The 17,290-nt window shown below is 54.4% G+C and overlaps 1 protein-coding gene across 1 annotated transcript in view; it reads left to right on the top strand.

Moving 5' to 3' along the window:
* SH3PXD2B (SH3 and PX domains 2B) overlaps window positions 1-17,290 on the top strand; it is a gene marked incomplete at both ends in the record, with an annotated part of 75,185 nt that overhangs the window by 20,633 nt on the left and 37,262 nt on the right. The window contains one exon of the mRNA XM_082323797.1: window positions 12,574-12,649. Within this exon, the coding sequence (XP_082179923.1) occupies window positions 12,574-12,649 (76 nt within the window). The remainder of the gene's footprint in view (window positions 1-12,573; window positions 12,650-17,290) is intronic.

Here is a 17,290-nt window from a genome sequence, read left to right as displayed (position 1 = left end):
CCTTAATCAATCTAATGCAGCTCAGTTTCCTGGTGGAAAGACCTGCAATTTATAGCATGTGGCAGCAGCCCTGGATCCGAAACGAACCAGTTTCAAGCTGATTGATGCTGCCTGGGGAGGAGCTGAGGATGGATAGCAGTAAATCAGCGCGAAGGAGCCTGTATCTCAGAGCGCCGAATTTTTAGTAAAATGGCCAGGGCCCGTTTATACTGCTAAGTCTGTATGATATAGTGCGGACCGTAGCGTGCACCGCACACGTCGTGGGCATCAAAGAAGTGGGAGCATCTGTGCAGTTTTATAGCAAGTGGGAGATGGAAATAAGAGCTGGGAGAGACAGCGGGAGATGGTGGTTCTGGGCCTGTCCTGCCCGTGCCGAGGGAGATGATAACGCTGAAGGGATGACGTGTTTTTCCGCGGTTTTGATTTCTCACTTCTTTTCTCTGCCTTTTATTCAATTACATCAGGCTGTTGCAGGTCTACCACGGTGCTGTAAATCACCGCTCCCACGCTGGCTGTGGAAAGCGCTTTCGGTGAAGGATGTCTTGCAGTCTTGGAGTCGCCTCTCCAAGAGCGTGGACCTCTGCAATCATCTCCCTGGGGTCCCAGTGGGCCTGGGGACAAGGGAAGAATTTAACCGCCTGCTCTCCCTTCCCAGCACTCTGCTCCATCTGAGAAGCGATGCTCCTTTCCTCTTGCTTTCCTTGCATGTTTTTTTTCCCTTCTCCTATGCTCTCTGCCCTGAGGCTTGCCTGGCTCCTCGTTCCCATCCCTGGGATCCAGCACAGACTTTTCCTGGGCATGCGGCAGGGAGGGATGAGGAAGGCAGGTCTGTGCCAGCAGCAGCGAGGCTGCTCCGTTGGCTGGGCTGGGGAGACCTCGCGGGGAGAGAAGGGGGGTGTGCGGGATCTGCCCTTCCTCCGTGATTCATGCCTTCCAGCCGGCCGGCAGCGGGGAGGGGGACCTTGTTACCAGAAAATGGAGAGGGGAAAACATGATGTGGTGCCAGCGGGTGGATGCTGTAGGGCTCCGGCAGCCAGCCCGTCCCCTCCGCCGTGCTGCGGCGACTCCGTGGTTTTCCTGCCAGCGGCTGAGGCTTTGCTTCTGCACCGCCGCGGGGGGGTTGCCGTGCTGCTGGATGCGTGGCACCCCTTCTGCTCGTCTTCCCATCACCTCGCAGCTCCCACGCATCCCCAGGCCGCGGGATGCTGCTCTACACCCTGTTTTATGGTAACTTCTATGTTCTGGTGTTATCTAGGATTGCGATGTGAGCAATAACCTATGTGGAAAATGGTCTCCCTTGTGATCTGGCGGCATGAGGCGAGCCAGCGTTTCCCTATCTTAATTCCACCTCCCTGAGCCTTTCTGCCTTACTGGTACCATATCTTGAGGCCATTGCAATGGGGGTGAGTCACCGAGCAGTGAATTACAAATGATGTTTACGGCTGTCTTTACCTGGCAGTGTGGCAATTAGATCTTGGAGATTAGGTTTGGGAGGTATAATTCAGGTTGATGGATTTATTGTTTTAATAGTGCCTTTGACGGACTAGTTAGGGCTCGGGCAAGAAAAGGCTTTCATTCAAATGCCATTTTTCAGTGCTGGTACCATATTAAATTAGCCGAGCCAGGTATATTTTAATAGGCAAGGTGCTGTCGTGCACCTTATGGAGAATTCCTTATGTCCCCATTTTCCTCTGCAGGCTTGGCTTGCTGATCATTTACTGTGAGCCGTGATCTGATGCTTGGCCTTTTCAGAGAGAAAGAAGATGTGTTGTCATAGCAGACTTTGAGAAATGCCTCCCTCGGCAAGCGGTTTGGGTGCAGAGAGGTTTGGGACCCCTCTGGGGCTGATCCCCCCTCCCCAAGCTGGCAGCAAACCAGCTCACGTCCCCGCAAGCTTGGAGTGGCTCTGGGAGGGCCAGGAATGAGGAGGAGGAGGGTGGAGGTGGGACCTCTGCCAGTCTTGTGCTGCAGAGGACAGTTCGGTCGGTTCAGCCGCGTTGTGCAGACGCGCGCGCGGGAGGGTGCACAGCTTGCCCCAGGCGCTGCAGGGCGGTTGGTGGGGGCTGGCCAGGTGTTCAGCCTTGCAGAGTGGAGCTGCCATTTGGGGTCTTTTGGTTGGTTTGGTTTTTTTTTTTAGGAAAAAATATTGCTGAGAAATGGAGGAAATGTTTTTTAGAAAATTAAGTTGTGGGTCTTCCTCCCTATCTGAGAATTCCTGCCTGTAGAGCCGCCGCTGGCAGCGGGCATTGCCCCTCTCCTGCTCCAGGGAGCACTGGGGGGTGGAAACTACCAGCACCTCTGGTAAGGACCCAAAATCTTGGAGTTCTCACCCAGTCTCGGTCAACAGAACGTTGCAACCCCGTATTATTTAACTGCACGCACGCATGCTGAAAACGGCTGATGAAACGGCCACTGAAGAAGGCTTTGTGGCCGGCCTTGCAGAGCGCCCGGCCGGCTGGGCAGCTCTTCAGGACGGTGAGGTTTCCTCGTCCGAAGCTGGGGGGAAAGTTAGTGTTTATATTTTAGCAAAGAAGGAAACTCAGTTCAGTATGTGTAAAATGTTCTCTTGGTTTTTCACTATTATTTTTATAAAAAAAAAAGCTTTCCCCTTGATGAGTCACTTAAAACATAAAAAAAAATCCTTTTAATTTTAGCAGTTAGGTTTTGCCGCTCAGATTGAACTGTTAATTGAAATGGATACTCGTCTGCTGATCTTTCTTCTTGGCAAATCAGCATTTTCCAGTTCCCTTCCTCTCCCCCTCCCACCCCTGCGCCCACCTTCAGAAATAACAGAATCCGCAGGGAGCGCTGGGGTGGCTGCTTTAAGCCCCCAAACCGGGGTGGTTTTTATCAGTCAGTGAATTTGGCCAGAGGCTTTTCGGGTTTTCTCCCTTCGTCTCTCTGTGGTGAGATGACACTTAGAGAAGAGCTCTAAGATTAGGGTGCTGTCAAGGTTCGTGCTCCTTAGAGCTTTGGTTATGCTGGAAAACCTTGGCATTGCTCGATCTCCCTCTGTCCTGGCCGGATCCTAAACAAGCAGGTGCAGTTCAAGGTATGTGGTTTGGGCTGAATTTTGTGTGCAATCTGCATTCTCACGTTTAAAAGCACAGAAAGCAGCAGGGTTGCTGCACTTTGCCTGCTGCTGGGGCTCCTCCGCGGTCCCTCTGTGTTCGCTGGCTCCGGGCCCTGGCGAAGGGCGAATATCCTGGGTTAGGACGGCGTTCCCCCTGGAGCTGCACTGCGTCTTGCTTTATGCAGTCCCGAAGGCTCCTCGTGGGGCTCCCCATGCCCCGGCTCCGCTGCTCGGTGCTGGCTCAGCCCTTCCCTGTTAAGTGCATTAACTCCTCCATCAGACAGCGCTTAATGGCAGCATTCTGGTTTTGCAATTAAGTGGAGTTTCTTGGCGAGCTCCAGCCCTCTGGCGAGGACTGTCTGAGCTCAGAAGTGCTCCGAGTCCTCTCCTGCCACCGTGCAGGCGGTGGCAGTGCCAGGCTCCTGCGCCCGCCCCGGTGCTTCGCCGCAGCAGCCCAGCTTGGGCTTTTGGGCACCACTGAACTTGGCGTCTTTAAATCCCCCCCTTTCTCTAAATGGAGGAGTACAGGGGCAGCGTGCTCCGTAAGGGCGGCGTGCTGCTGGTGCAGCAGGAGGTGGGGTGGCCATGCTGGTGGGGACACTGGTGCGTCCATGCAGGAGCTGGGCTGGTTCGTGCCGTCTGCGGGGCTGTCCCCTGGGGCTGCACGGTTCCATCAGCTTCTGTCTCTGCTAGGCGGAGAGTTTTATTGTCAGGTGGAAAGGAACATGGTCATGCTGAGGACTAAGGCATGTCTGTTTCTTATGGAGAGCGTGGTTTTGGCAGTTAAACCTCAGGGGTTTGCAGTGTCTCATTTTCCACCTGTGTAATTGCACTGGCTGCTGTGGAGCTGCTCTTGATGGACACCACCATGAACCCAAGCAGAATGAAATCCTCCTTCACGTGCAGACAAAAATCTCTCCACATTGGCTTTTCTGCTGACTGTGCTTGCTTGGAAGATGGGGTTTGTGTTTAGGGAAGGACCAGCAGGGAAAACAGACAGTTAGCAAGAAGTCTGATGCAAGAGGAGGATCATGAGGCTGGTGTTTCTGACCAGCAGCGCTCTCCCAAGTGGTAGGACTGCAGCTTTTGCAGCCCTGCCTGTAGCTCAAATGCCTCCTCCTTTGTCTCGTCACGTTTGGGCCTGCCACAGATTTAAAACTTTGCATTAATTTCAGGGAAGGAATGTATGCTGGTCTGCTTCTCGGCTGGAGTGGGGAAGGTTTTTGGGAAAGGAGGGGTTGAAGAGAAATCAGATCATGAGCTATTTGGGGGAGAAGCTAGGGACAAGTCATCCCGAGGTTTTGGCAAGCGTGCAGCTCAGAGTGGGGCGGCACGCACGTGAAGTCTCTCTGCGACCCGTCGCTGAAACGCTTGACTGAAGGTTGCCTCTTGGTGTGAAGCACCGTGTTAGATGTGAAAGTAGGTCTGGTTGGAGTATTTGAGCACAGCCCTCCCCCTTGCTGCACCTCAGCTGCTCAACACATGAAATAGGGCAAATGTGTTGGTATTTCACCACTGCTGTTTCCATGTCCACAAGAGAAGCTAAATCTCATGACTTCCCAGCCTTCCAAGCATGTCTGCTTTGGCATGCTAGGGAGGAGGATGTGGGTGAACATGCATCATCTTTGCAGCCTTCCCTGCGGCTGCTGCTGCCGTGACAGCTCCAGCGATGGTTGTGGTGGTGGTTCTGCGGTCTTTGGCACCAGGCTGGGGCAGGAGGCACAGCTCTTCCCTGCTCCCGTGCCGAGGCTCCTTGCAGGGGTACTTCCCGGTGTGACACGGCCCCGGCGGTGCCGGAGGGACGTTCCCATGGACAGGATGGGGAAGAGGAAGCGGCACAGACCAGCGTCACCCCCGGGCATTGCTGCTCTGTTCCCAAGCACGTCTACTGGCGAGAGTCATTTCCCACAGCCGGGTCGCCCTGGTGAATTATGGATGCCTACGGGTTGTTTGGTGGCATTAATGCTCTGCTCCTGGTGCCTGCATGGAGTGCGGCAGCTTTCAGTGCTCCTCTGTGCAGCCTCAGCCCTGCCTACCCAGCCTAATGCCATCTAGAGGCTGCAATTATCAGAAATGAAGTGGAAAATGCATTAGTAAAGCACTGTAAAGAGAATGATGACTTCCAGGATTCAGCACCAATGAATCAAATGTAAAAAGCAGTATATTTTAATCACCCAAGACGCAGACAGAGGGATCAGCAGCTCCGTGAGGAGGCTGTGTTAATGGAGATTGCTTGGTGCTCTTCTCCACATTTGAGCTTGGGTTTTTGTTTTTCTTTTTTTAAACACTAAACTCTCTCTTTAGTCTCTCCCAAATATACTCTTGACGGGCTTACAGAAGGAGGGAAAGCAAGCAGTGCTTTTCAGGAGTTGTGTGGGCCACCCAAAAATGGGTGGTGATTCTGGATGCCACCATCTCGGGGTGTCTCACCTGAGGCCTTACTGGAGCTGGGTTTGGGGAACGTTGGCTTTGTCCGCCCTCTCATTCCTTTCTGGGTGCCTCTGAGTGGGCACCTGGAGCTACTTGTTGCTTTTGAAAATGTGTAGACTTCAGATGTCTTAAAACATGATATTTTTAATGCTCTTGGAGACGCACTTTGTAGATGAGTGCAGAACAGACGCAGAAATCTCCGCAGGGAGCAAGGCTTGGCTTGACCAGAGAGAGACGTATCTGGAGATGAGGGTATTTCTCTTTCTCCTTCCATGACTCTCGCCCATCTGCCGCAATTAGCACATGGCACTGGTTGCGATGGTGATATTGGCGACTAGAAACTCCCATCCTCTCATCGCTAATAAACAAACATGATAATCTTTTAGTGATTTCTGGGGGTTTAAGTTTCAAGGCTGGGTGATAAAACAGGAGGCTCCTTACACTGAGGTTAATACCGGCTTTTAGGGGTTGGATGCTTGGGGCCGAGTGCCTCCTTCGCTGGGAATCCCGGCAGCCCCGGTGAGCGCGCAGTGCCCGTCGTGGCCTCGACGGCTGAAGCTGGCGCTGCGCGCCGCTGAGGCTGCCGCTGGGAGAACCGGCGGGTGCGGGGGCTGCCCGGGGCTGGGGGCCCTCTCCGTGCCAGCGGGCTGCTCGCGGCCACCAGCAGCTCCCTCTGTCCAGTGCTTCCCCTGAGTTCGTAGGAAGTTCCTCTTGCGGTGGCGGCAGCTGCTGCCAATTTGCGTAGCCCTTTTTTTCTCTGACCTCCGTTAATTCTTTTTTGTCTATTGCTGAGCAATGCTTAAAGTTTTCCATCAGGTTTTCACAATCCAGCCTCTGTGATGCCATTTCCTAGGGCTGAGGAGGTCAGGACTGCCTCTGCCTGGTAATGTGTAAAGTGCCCTTGAGCTCATCCCTTGCACCAGAAAAGCAGGGACTGGGGAGAAACTGTGGTCATTGAGAAACTGTGGTCATCGAGAAACCGCTCAGTTGTGCGGCCCTTCAGCTCCCATTGCTGCCTTTGAACAACCTGCTCGCTTTGGCCCTTGAACGGGCATTACGTGGTGCCGCACCGGTAGAGTGGGTCCTTCCCCAGGCTTGACCTCCCGAGCTCGGTATCGCCACACTTGGGATCTGAGATTGCTCCACGTTGGTCCTTCTGTTTTCTGGGCTGCTGTGTGTTCACCCCGTTTCCTCATGGACAGTCCATGTGGATGCAATGAAGGTGCCTCTCGTAGGATCGCAAGGAGACTAAACATCAGTAGCCTGTGAGACACTGCCAGATGTCGTTCTCCTTCCCAGACTATCTGCTTGGCAGATGTTCCCCGAACCAGCTGGCTCCGGGGCACGAGGGTGCTTTGATCTGCAGGAGCCCGTTTGCACAGCCTCTGGTGCTCAGCGCGCAGCCGTGTCCCTCGTCACGTCCCCGCACGGCCGGGGTGCTGCCGTAACAGCAGGCGGTTGCTGGACCTGCGTCCCTTTCCCCTTGCGTTTGGAGATCAGTGGGGTGCTGACCCTCGGAGGACGCTTCTTCCCGTCAGGGGAGACCCACGTAATGCCCCGCTCAGCGCGTGGAGGTCAAGGGGAGCAGTCAAGGAGTTTGCCGCCACGGGGACAGCGGGGCACGCGGTCTGTCCGGCTGCCTGTGGCATTCCCCCTCGCACAAGGGACAGGGCTGATGGGGAGTTTCGGAGTGCGGGATGAGAGCAGGCTTGGCTCGGACCCATCTTGCCCCCTTGGCAAGCTGCTGCCTTCTCTCAGCGGGGAGGCTTTGCTCTCACAAAGCGTCTCCTGTGATTCCGCTGCCACGCACTCAGCCGGACTCTGAAGCCTTTTGTTGAACTTTTTTTTTTTTTTTTTCCATTTTCCCCTCGGGTGGTGTCAAAAGCTGGCTTCTCTGCTCTGGATAACGGACATGTCTGGTGGAGGCATGGGTTAGGTCAGCTCTCAGCAAGGTCACTCGCTAGACCAAGGAGGAGGAACGTGGTTTTACGCCGAACCTCCATCATGCAGCCAAAGCAAATTCTGTTGATAAGAGAAGGGGGAACTTCCCTCGCTCCGTGCCTGTGATTACAGCTCACGGCCTGGCTCCTGGCGTTGTGCAAGAGTGGAAGAGTTTGTTCTCCTCGCCTGGGTGTTTCATCACCCCCCAGCCCGTGCTGGTATATCTTGCTGTTCAGTGAGGTGACCCACCATCCCCTCCGTAAGCTGGCAAAGGCTTGCTTTCCCTCCTGCAGCCCTGGTGGGTGCCCCGCGAGCCCTGACCCTCAGTAGTGGAGAGCCTGGGCTTTAGAGCAGCTTGACGAAAGCAAATCCCGCAGCCCCCCGGCTGCAGAGGACTTGCTGCAAGAGCAGTCCCGTGCCCTTCTGGTTCATCGTTACCGGGGGAAGGCAGGACCTCTCTGTTTACCATTTCACCCTCACATTTTTCTTTCCACCAGATCAGATTTAAATGAAAAATAATTTTTTTCCCTTGCCTTTATATTTGAGGGGAAAACTTTTCCACTTTACTGTGGAAAGCAGGGGAGAAGCAGCGAAGTGATGACACACCTTGTTACCTACTGGCACTTGGCTTGAGGTTTTATTTTTTTTTGCAGAGACTTCTCAGAGGCTCTGGCCGGGAAGGGACAGGGCCCGTTCGCAGGCTGTTAGACCTGGGGCCCTGCTCCGCCAGCAGGCAATCCCGCTGGCATTGCACCATCAGCTCTTACTTGGGCAAAGCCCTTCCCGAGTGCTCTGCTTCCCGGGAATACCGCTGAGCCCATACATCCCCCTCTCCCTAGGATCCCCTGCGGCCCGCGGCACTCTTCATTGATTCAATTAGGATATTATCTTACGAATTTCCTGTTAATGAAGAAGCTGTCTGCCAATGTGTTAGCTGTTGATACAAAGCTGCCTTTGCCGGGCCGCCTCTCCCCGGGTGGCCCTGCCGGCGTTATCGCCTGCCCCGTTAATGGGCAGCTCGGCCGTGGGGACGGTGTGCTCCCACGATGTGCATAGACCTTCAGCTGTGGCTCGCTCCAGAAGGGCTCGCTGCCCAGACATTTCTGGGTTAATAAGGCAAACAGCTAAGTGATAAGATAAATTGGTGGCGGAGAAATAGCAGGATGAAGGTGGCTCTGTGCCGTGTCCTGGTGTGGGGTTGGGGCAGCCCCGCTGCGGGTCGGATGCGCCGCTGGGGCGTCCCTGCCCCAGCCCTGGCTCAGGGGCCAGGGCCCGGCAGCGTGCGATCCCCCCCCGTCCAGCGTTACTGCAAAGGAACCGGTGAAAAGCGTGAGGCAACAGCTTCCTGCACACCAAAACGCTTTAAACTGCCTCCGCTCCCTTTTTTTTTTTTTTTTTAAGATTCTGTCACAAATACTTTTAACATAATCTTGGAAGGGGGGAAACAATAGGGTTATTGTTTCTTTTTTTCCCTTTGTTTTTCTTCCCGACCTGACTGAGTGCATTGCTGAGAGCCAGACTGGCTCTTGGCCTCTCTGTGCTCTCCCGTGCTCGGCCGGGATAGCTGCGCTCCGAAGGGCTGTGTGTCTGCCTGCCTCTCGCCTGCCCCGTCTCCCCCTCTCCCCGGCATCTCGGATGGCCAGGCAAGTCCTCCCTTCTGGGAATGTGATGTGAGCAGTCTTGTTCGGAGCTTGGGTGGAAAACCTCGCCGACTGGGAGTCTCCCTGTGCTGACCGCCTCCCTTCCACAATTCCTTGCCTGCTGGGGAGCGCGTTTCCCTGCCGAGGCCGGGGAGAAGGGTGCTCTCCCAGGAAACCTGCCCTGCCGTGTCGCTGCCGTGCCTCCGCTCCTGCAGACCATCTTCTGATGCCTGTCTGTGCGTCCCTCCCCCGGGGCTTGTGGGCTTGCTGCACTTTTACCCTTTTTCCATCCCTTTTCCAGGGCTGTGCCTGGTCTCCTTGGTTTTCCTGGGGAAGAGCACTGTAACAACCTGCGCTGTAGCCCCCATCCTGCAAAATCAGCAGGAGCAAGATCGGCCAGAAAGGGTACGGGGAGCCTCAAAACCTAGAGACCTGCCGGCTGGCTTCCTCTGGGTCTCTGGAGCATCTCTCAGCTCTGGAGCTGACCTTTTCCCATTGCTGCTCCGTCCTTTTCCTGGCTGCAGCTTCATGGCGTGTAGTGCTACAGAGGAACCGTCAGCCCATCACCCGCAGACCGGATTTCTGCAGATGGGTGCTCTTGTGTCACACAAGCTCCCTGCCATGGTTACAGCCGGCGCTGGGGTTGTTTTCTCTGGAGCAGGTTTTTAGCTGTTCTTCAACCACAGGCTGGTGCCTAGTAAAGCTGATGACCTAGTGCTTGCTGCTGCCTGCTCCGGAGCTGCGTGATGTGGCAGCCAGACTGGGTGGGATCCACGGGACCGACCCCTCTGCCTTGCTCCTTCCCCACCTTCTCCTCCTTTTGTGCGTGCCAGAGGGTGCTCCAGGCACCTTGCAACCTCTTCTCCTCCCTCCAGCAAGAGAGAAATAGCTTGTGAGGCACAGGCATAATGGTACCGACCCACGGCAGGCGGTGCGGGGTCTGCTCAGGCTGGGTGGTGCTGGTGGCTCTGGGCTGGGCTGGAGGGCAGCGGGGTGGCTGCAGGGACAGGGTCCTCACGCCGCCTCCTGCTCGCTGAGCAGCCACTGCGAGAGGCACTTTCAGTCAAGAAAAAGGACGTGGAGAACTTCTGGGCTGAAGTTCTGGCCGGGTTTGGTGGGATCACATGGCTGGGAGCAGATCTGGGCAGAGGCACAGCCCAGGCATGTGCGTACGGGAGAAAACACAGCTTGCCCTGTTTGTGCCTTGGAGGCTCTCAGTGCTGTCGGGAGCGAGAGATCCTCAGCTCGTGTTCAAAAATGAGAGGAGGGGAAAGCTTCCAGTGACTCAAGTATTGCGCTGCTTAACAGCAATCAGATGTGCGGCGCTTGTGATTTGTTTTGCTCACCCTTCGCCAGTCACAAGCTTTCCCAAGCCCTTCCCCGCAGGAGGAGCAGGGCCAGAGGCACCTCTCCGCTGTGGCACGCACGGGTGTTTTGCAGGGTAACGGGGATGCGGTGTCATCCTTTATTTCTGTGGACTGAGGGAAGCAGGAGGCCATTGCGTGCCCGGGGAGCCTGCCGTGGGGGGCCTGCCGTGGGGAGCCTGCTGTGGGGAGCCTGCCGTGGGGAGCCTGCCGGCGAGTCCTCCCTCGGCCGCGCTCGGGCTTGCTTTGTGGTTGCTGGTAACGTCACCCCGGTCCCCGATTATTGCTGAGTCTGGAGTCATTTTCTTTGTTGTAAACCCTTTAAAATTTGTTTCGAGAAGAAGCTGTAAACAGGGCTCGTTTGTGCTTAGTGTCATCCTGGGTTTGAGATGTCTTGTTTTCATTTTGAAAAGAATATTTGAGAGCTTCTTTTGGTTTTCCTGTTGTCTTTGAGAGTGTTGGGGAAGGTTTTTATTTCTCCTCAAAACGTAGGAAAAATACCTTCTTCCTTCTGCCCCCTCTCCACCAAACCTCAAGAATTTTATCCTGGTGCATTTGAGATCCAAGAAAAAAAATGCAAGTATTGCACGTGCAGGGATGCGGAGGGCTGTGTCGGCAAACAGGGCTTGGCTTTAGCGTTACAGCACTTTAAACAAGCTCGTGCCTCGCAGCGGAGGAGTCCACAGCCCTTAGCTAGGAGCAGAGACCTCCTGTAAAAAGCATGTGGGAAAATAGGCGCCAAGGAGCAAGAGCCATGAAAAGCAGGGAGCCAGGTGGGACGCGTCCCCAGGGGTGCTGGGACCCCGGCGTCTGGCCCTGCAGGGGCTCCCCGCGGCGAAGGGGCTCCCGGCGTTAGGTGGCGGAGCAGCAGAGAGGAGGGAGCGTGGCCCGCGCGCCTGGGTGCTGGGTGCTGCCCGTCCCGGCCAGGCCGGGCGAGGGCTGCCTGCGGGTGCCTCTCGCGGGAGGAATGGCTCGGGCTCTCTCGTTGCACAGCTTCCTCTTTGCCTGGAATATTTTAAATATTAATTGTGCCAGAGGAGAATGGCTGTTTAGGCTTTGTAGGTGCTCGGGACACTCCCTGGGCAGGTTGTCTCCAGTGCTTCCATAAGTGCTTAATTATTTATGCAGAGTGCGATAGCTCCAACAGGAGAGGGCAAGACCCATTTCAAATACCCTGGGGACCAGGGGGCTCTTCAGGTGATGGGACGCAGAGCTCAGATCCATGCCCCAGAGAAAAGAAGGGAGAGTTTGTATCTCCCTCCCCTTCCTTCCAAGGGAGGGAGCATCTGAGTGGTTGGATGGATGGCTGGGCTGCTCTTTCTCCTCTTCTGCTCTCTGTAAAGTGCAAAGCCCAGCCCAAAGGGTGTTTTCCATCAAGATCAAATAAAGGAAATGCTGAGGATGTGGATCCTGCCAGGGCATCGGTATTGAGCATCACAGCAGCTGCAGGGAAGTCGTGTGCATGTGCTGGAGCACCAGTGCAGGCACCCAGCGAGAGCAGGAGCTGGTTATCGCCTCCCTTTGCTGACTAAACCTACAAAGTGCAGTTACATCAGTCAGGAAATTGTTTGTTTAATGCTGAAGATCCCATAAAACACTCATCCCTCAAAGCCTGGGCAGCACAAAGCGTTCCCCAAACTTGACATATAACTTTATGGCCTTTTGCAGGCAAACATGAGTCGGTGCTGTGAGTCCAAGTCAGCTGTAGTCCAGGAACTGTGTCAGTGCTGTGCTATGCTTGAGCTGAGAAGCTTAAAATATGCCTTTTTTTAAGGACCTTCTGAGATCTAGTGATTGAGGTCCATCGGGATGAAACTTAATAGTTGCAGAAATGCAGGTTACATAAATCACCCGTGCTGAGCAGAACGATAGTGATGAGCAACATCGGTGGCGAGAAGCGTCTTGAAAACAGTGGAGGTGACGCTAAGATCTTGTGCTTCTGGCCCTGCTTTGGATGTGCTTCCCTCGGTGCTGCGGGTCGCTGCGCCCTGGCTGGCGGTGCTGTGAGCCATGTCTAGGACGCTGCTGGTTTGGAGAACGGGCTTCACCTCCTCCCGGGGAGGGGCCTTGTGTCCTGCAAGTTAATCACTGCCTTTAATCACCTCTCTTGCATTTCCTTTTCTAGATGCAAATGCTGGACAAGTTTCCAATGGAAGGAGGGCAGAAGGACCCCAAGCAAAGGATCATCCCCTTTCTGCCAGGTAGGCAAGTGGGCTCCAGCAAAGGCCACACTGGGTTTGGCATGGCAGGAGCTTTTTCCCAGTACATGTGTGAGCATACACGTGCTTTAGCTCTTATCTCCTGAACCATCTGAGCAATAGCAAGTTCTTGGCCTGCACCGTGTCCATTAAAACATCTGTATTTGTTAGCAATGTGCCCAGCGAGCGTTAAACCCTTCCGTTATCCTCTCTCGCTCCAGAAAGCATTATGGGGGACTTCAGCACAGCAACCCCGCTTGCACAGCTTCTGCCAGGAGCAGCCCCGCAGCAGCCCGCTTCTTTGGGAAGGGGTCTGGCCAGCACAGCACAGGGCTGAGGGTGGTGTGAGGCTCCCCGGGAACTGCTCGTAGGCTGTTTTTCCTGTCCCGGGCAACTCAAAGGGCCATCCAGAGAGAAGGAAATAACAATTGAACTCCACATGTTAAATCAAGCTGATTGACAGCCTTGGCTTCCTCCCGTGACGTTCGGGACTGGTTGCCTAAAGAGGATTTCTGTGGCCTGATGTGTGCCCTGCCAGCCCAACGCGCAGCTGAGCGTTTGTGTGCCCGAGGAAGAGATGCAATGGTCCATCGCAGACTTTGTGGTGCGGGGGACTGCTCGCGGCTGCCCTTTGGTGCTGCTGCTACGGGAAAAAAAAGAATGCTAATGTGCCTTGCAAAAATACCCGGCCTGAGGGGGCCCTGGGAGTCTTTCATGCACCCATAGCTAATGGCTTTGACCGCAGAGTGGTCTTTACCCCCACCCCCAAGTGGCTAATGGGCATATTTAGAAATGTCACGGTACCATAATCGCTTCCAGCGACTGCCAGGTCCATTTAGTGCAGCCCTTTGCGCCGTGCTCTGCCTCCTGGCTTTTCTAGGAACATAAAGGCGCTTAGCGGGCTTTGCTTTTCGCTGACTGGCGTGAAGAAAATTATTTACGCTCCTTTCTGAGCAAGAGAATCTTGTCTGTGTTTCCCATAGAGGGATTTCTGATTCTGGCTTGTCCTTGCCTTGTAACATCAGCAAAAGCAAAGCACACCTGACATTAATACAGCAGAAAAGCCCTTGCTGTACAGTACTTCTGCCAGCAAGGAGTAGGGAGGAAAAATGGAAGCCAAATTGGCAAAGGGCATAACTTGGAAAAATTGGACATACGGCTTGGCCGTGCTGCACTTGCAGAAAATTCCCACCAAAATTCTGCTATTTTTGGAAAGCAGCAGTTGGGTTCGGGAAGCCTGGTCGGAGCACTGCTTCTCCTAGCACACTTATCAATATTCCTTTCTTCTTCTTGGTGTTGAAATAGTTTCCCTTCGCTAAGGGGCATGTCACTGGGATTTCCGTTGGAGGAAAAAGGGCGTTGAAGTTGCTGGAAAATAAAGCCTGGCTCTTGTGTAAGAAAGTCGTTTTGGGGAGTTAGGATGACCGTCCTCTAGAGGAGCTTGTGCGTTTGTGCGTGTCCCCTGCAGAGACATTTGCCCTTTCGCTCGGGTCCCCTTTTTGCAGCAGGATTAAATAACACCGTTTTCAGAGGTAGTCACACATTGACTTGGAAAACCGCTAGTCCATGCTTGTCTCAGAAATTTTTCTTGACGTTTCATTTCTGCAGTGGCTTGCGATAGCTAAGAAGAGAGAGGCTATTGATGCCGAGCAGCTGGCACCCGCAGCTTGACCACTTCTTCTTTCAGGTGCCAGCTCAGGGCACGGGGTGGTGTGGTGAGAAGCACCGGGGATGGCGTCCTACCTCCGAGCAGCAGGTAGCCACTGGAAAGGTGGATAATCTTGCATCTGCCCGTCCTCATGGGGCAGCTTCAGAAGTCCTCTTGCTTCAGGGAAGTTGTGTTATTAAGAAGCGGGAATCATGTTGCCTTTGCCCTCCTGCCTTTGCTGCGCGTCGCGGAGCGGTCAGGAGCCGGTGGCTTTCTGTGGAGCAGGACGATGAGCCGTACCCCGCAGGGAGCTGGCTTGCAAGCTGAAAGAGGGCTTCACCTGGGGGTAAGGGAAGGCTCTTTTAATAGTTGCTGGCTGTGCTAGAGGATGGTTCCTTTCTGGAGCAGTTCTTGGCCTTCCCAGTTTGGATGGCGATGGGTTTTGTTACTTACAGCTCAACCCAAACTTCGTCTCTCTGCCTAGGGGTGCCATCCAGGTGAGCTCGGTGCAAACAGCCTGGGTCTCTTTCTCTGCAAAACGTGGCTCTGGTATGCTTAGATGTGCTAGGATTTGATTATGTTGAGCTTCTGTGAGTACTGTAGTTTGCTCCCAATCCCATTTTGAGCAACATTTTTAGCATCTGAATTTCATTACCAGTGGAGATTTGGCTCCAGTGGTTTACTGAAAGTACGCTGCTTTCTGGGAAGTCCGTTGTAGAGTAACATTAGACATTGCGGCCACTGCAGTTCTCAAAAATGCCTCCTGTGACCCTGTGCCTCCTGCAGCTCTGGCTTTCTCAGCAAACCCCAAACTCAAGGTCGCCACCACGACCTGAGAAGGTGCCATCTGGGTTTGTCTGTCAGGCTGGTTTCCTGGAATGGGAAGAGAGTTCCGTCAGTACTCCGTAGTTACAACATCCAGCCCACAGGAACTCTGTTTGCTTTGTGTTGCTTCGTTTTGTTAATGTTTGCTTCGAGGATTTGACTTCTTGGAAATTTCTAGAGGCTTTGGACCTTTTGAAGTAGGTCTCTGATGGTATCAGAACATGCTCTCGTAAGTGCAAGTCCTTCAGCCCACTCAGCTCTTCTGAAGTGGAGTCATAAAGCTGGGTCCTCCGAAGCGGAGCAGAGCAATTGCACTTAAGGTTTGGGGCCACGGGTTGTCCCTTCCCCGGTTTTGGCACCACGGTCATCCCGTAGCACAGCTTGGTGGCGTCCGGTTTGGCCTGGCAGGGCATTGCAGTGCTCCTGCACCACGCCTGAAAAGCCTCTGCCGCCATATAGGGCAATTTGAAGCGGACTCTTGGCTACTTTTGCTGGCTTTGAGCCACCGGCACAGCCTGCCCAGCTTCATGTGGTGCTGAGGGTGGCCCTTCGAAACAGCTCTGGTGGCACCCAGCCCCTGCGTGGCATCGGCTGCGGTCCCTGGAGCAGAGTCAGGAGCAGCTGGTGAGAGAGAAGAGACCTGTCACTGCCCGGCCCGGGGCCGTCGTGCCGGGCAGCTCCGTCCTCGCCTGCGGGAGTCCACACTAAGGGTTACGCGCTTGTTGGCCGGGAGATGATGATATGGAGACCCCAGGAAAGAATGAACTAAGAAAACAAATGAGCTCAGTTGGGCCCGCTGTGTACGGGCTCTGCCAGATCTTTCAGGAAACAGCTTTTATGAGGAGAGTGGAGCCTTCCAAACTTCGTACAGCCCGAGTGGCCTGGAGCAGATCCTGGCCAGTCTGCTTTGCTGGAAACGTGAGCCGCGGCAAGGAGGGGTTGCCTGATGCTGAGCTAACTTTGGCTGTAAAATTGCTTTTTAGGAAGCTTTAGCTGCAGACAATAGTGAACTCCCAAGAAGGGAGGAGGAGAGAGGGGGTTCGGTGAGATTGTTTTCAAAAGCAGAATGATGCCTCCTTTCTACTCCCTTCCCAGCCTGCTAACCTGCTCAGCATGGGCATCAGTGCTGCCCACGTACTTCAGGGCTCTTCTCCCAGAACAGCTGTGGGGATGCTAATAGCTCCCCACAAAGGCCCCGTGAAGGAAGCCAAGGACAACTCATCCCTTTTCCAGCTGCAGTACCTGACTTCCCCCAGTCCCATTGCATCTTCATCAGAGCTGGAGATGGGGCAAGGGTCCTAATTACTATTTTTCTGCTCTAGCAAGATGGGCATCTCTGCTGTAGCACTGTTGCATGGACGGTCCCAAGCTAGCTTGCAGCCCTCAATCAGTACGGTTGCCTTTTCAGCTAACGCTGCTGGCGTGCGGACAGTGTTACCCCCGGCGAAGTGCTGCACTGAAGCAGTTGCTCTGCTTCTGACCTTTGAGCTGTCTTTGAGCAAACTGCCTTGCGTTCTTCTCCATTGCATGGCACTGTAGGCCATAGAAGCAATGGCCTTGGGAACATTTTGCTCCTGCTCCAGCAGGATCTCAAACCATGGCAGTGGAAGGGGCTGTCTTGATAGGAGTACTGCTTAATTTGGCTTCGTTTCACAACGTATGGGACTCCATGCTTATGCTATACCCAGGACAGCCCCGGAGGCGCTTTGCTGGTCCCCCTTCTCTTCGCCAGGATATGCGCACAGTGCAGGACTTTGCCAAGCAGATGCTAAGAGCAGGGCTCCTGGAAACGCCGTCTCCCATGCCTGCTTCCCTGTCCTAGGAATAGCCCACGTGGCTGGCTGCTCCATGGGCTGGGATTAATTATGTGTACATTTGGGGCTGCCTTTTTTTGAAGTGAGTTTGGAACCTGTGCCAGGGAAAATCTGGATGTGATTTGAAAGGTGCAGAGAAGTGAATTTTTTCTGAGGCTGTGGGGTGGGGGGAGCCCTTCAGGGTAAAGCAAGAGGCACAGATGGTTTTCCATTCTTGAAATATCTGGCTTGGTTTGTGGCCGTGATCGGCAGGGCAATTCTGTTGGGTTCTCTGCCCCTCCAACTTGCTGGAGACCCAGTAACAGCCTTTGGCTCAAGAGGAGCCTCAACCATTTTGCTGGTTGAAATGCCTCTGCC

The sequence above is a fragment of the Platalea leucorodia genome (assembly GCF_965183815.1).
Source record: "Platalea leucorodia genome assembly, chromosome: 11".
NCBI lineage: Eukaryota > Metazoa > Chordata > Aves > Pelecaniformes > Threskiornithidae > Platalea > Platalea leucorodia.
Note: the sequence above shows the minus strand (reverse complement) of the source record. Positions and strands in the feature narration are given on the sequence as shown.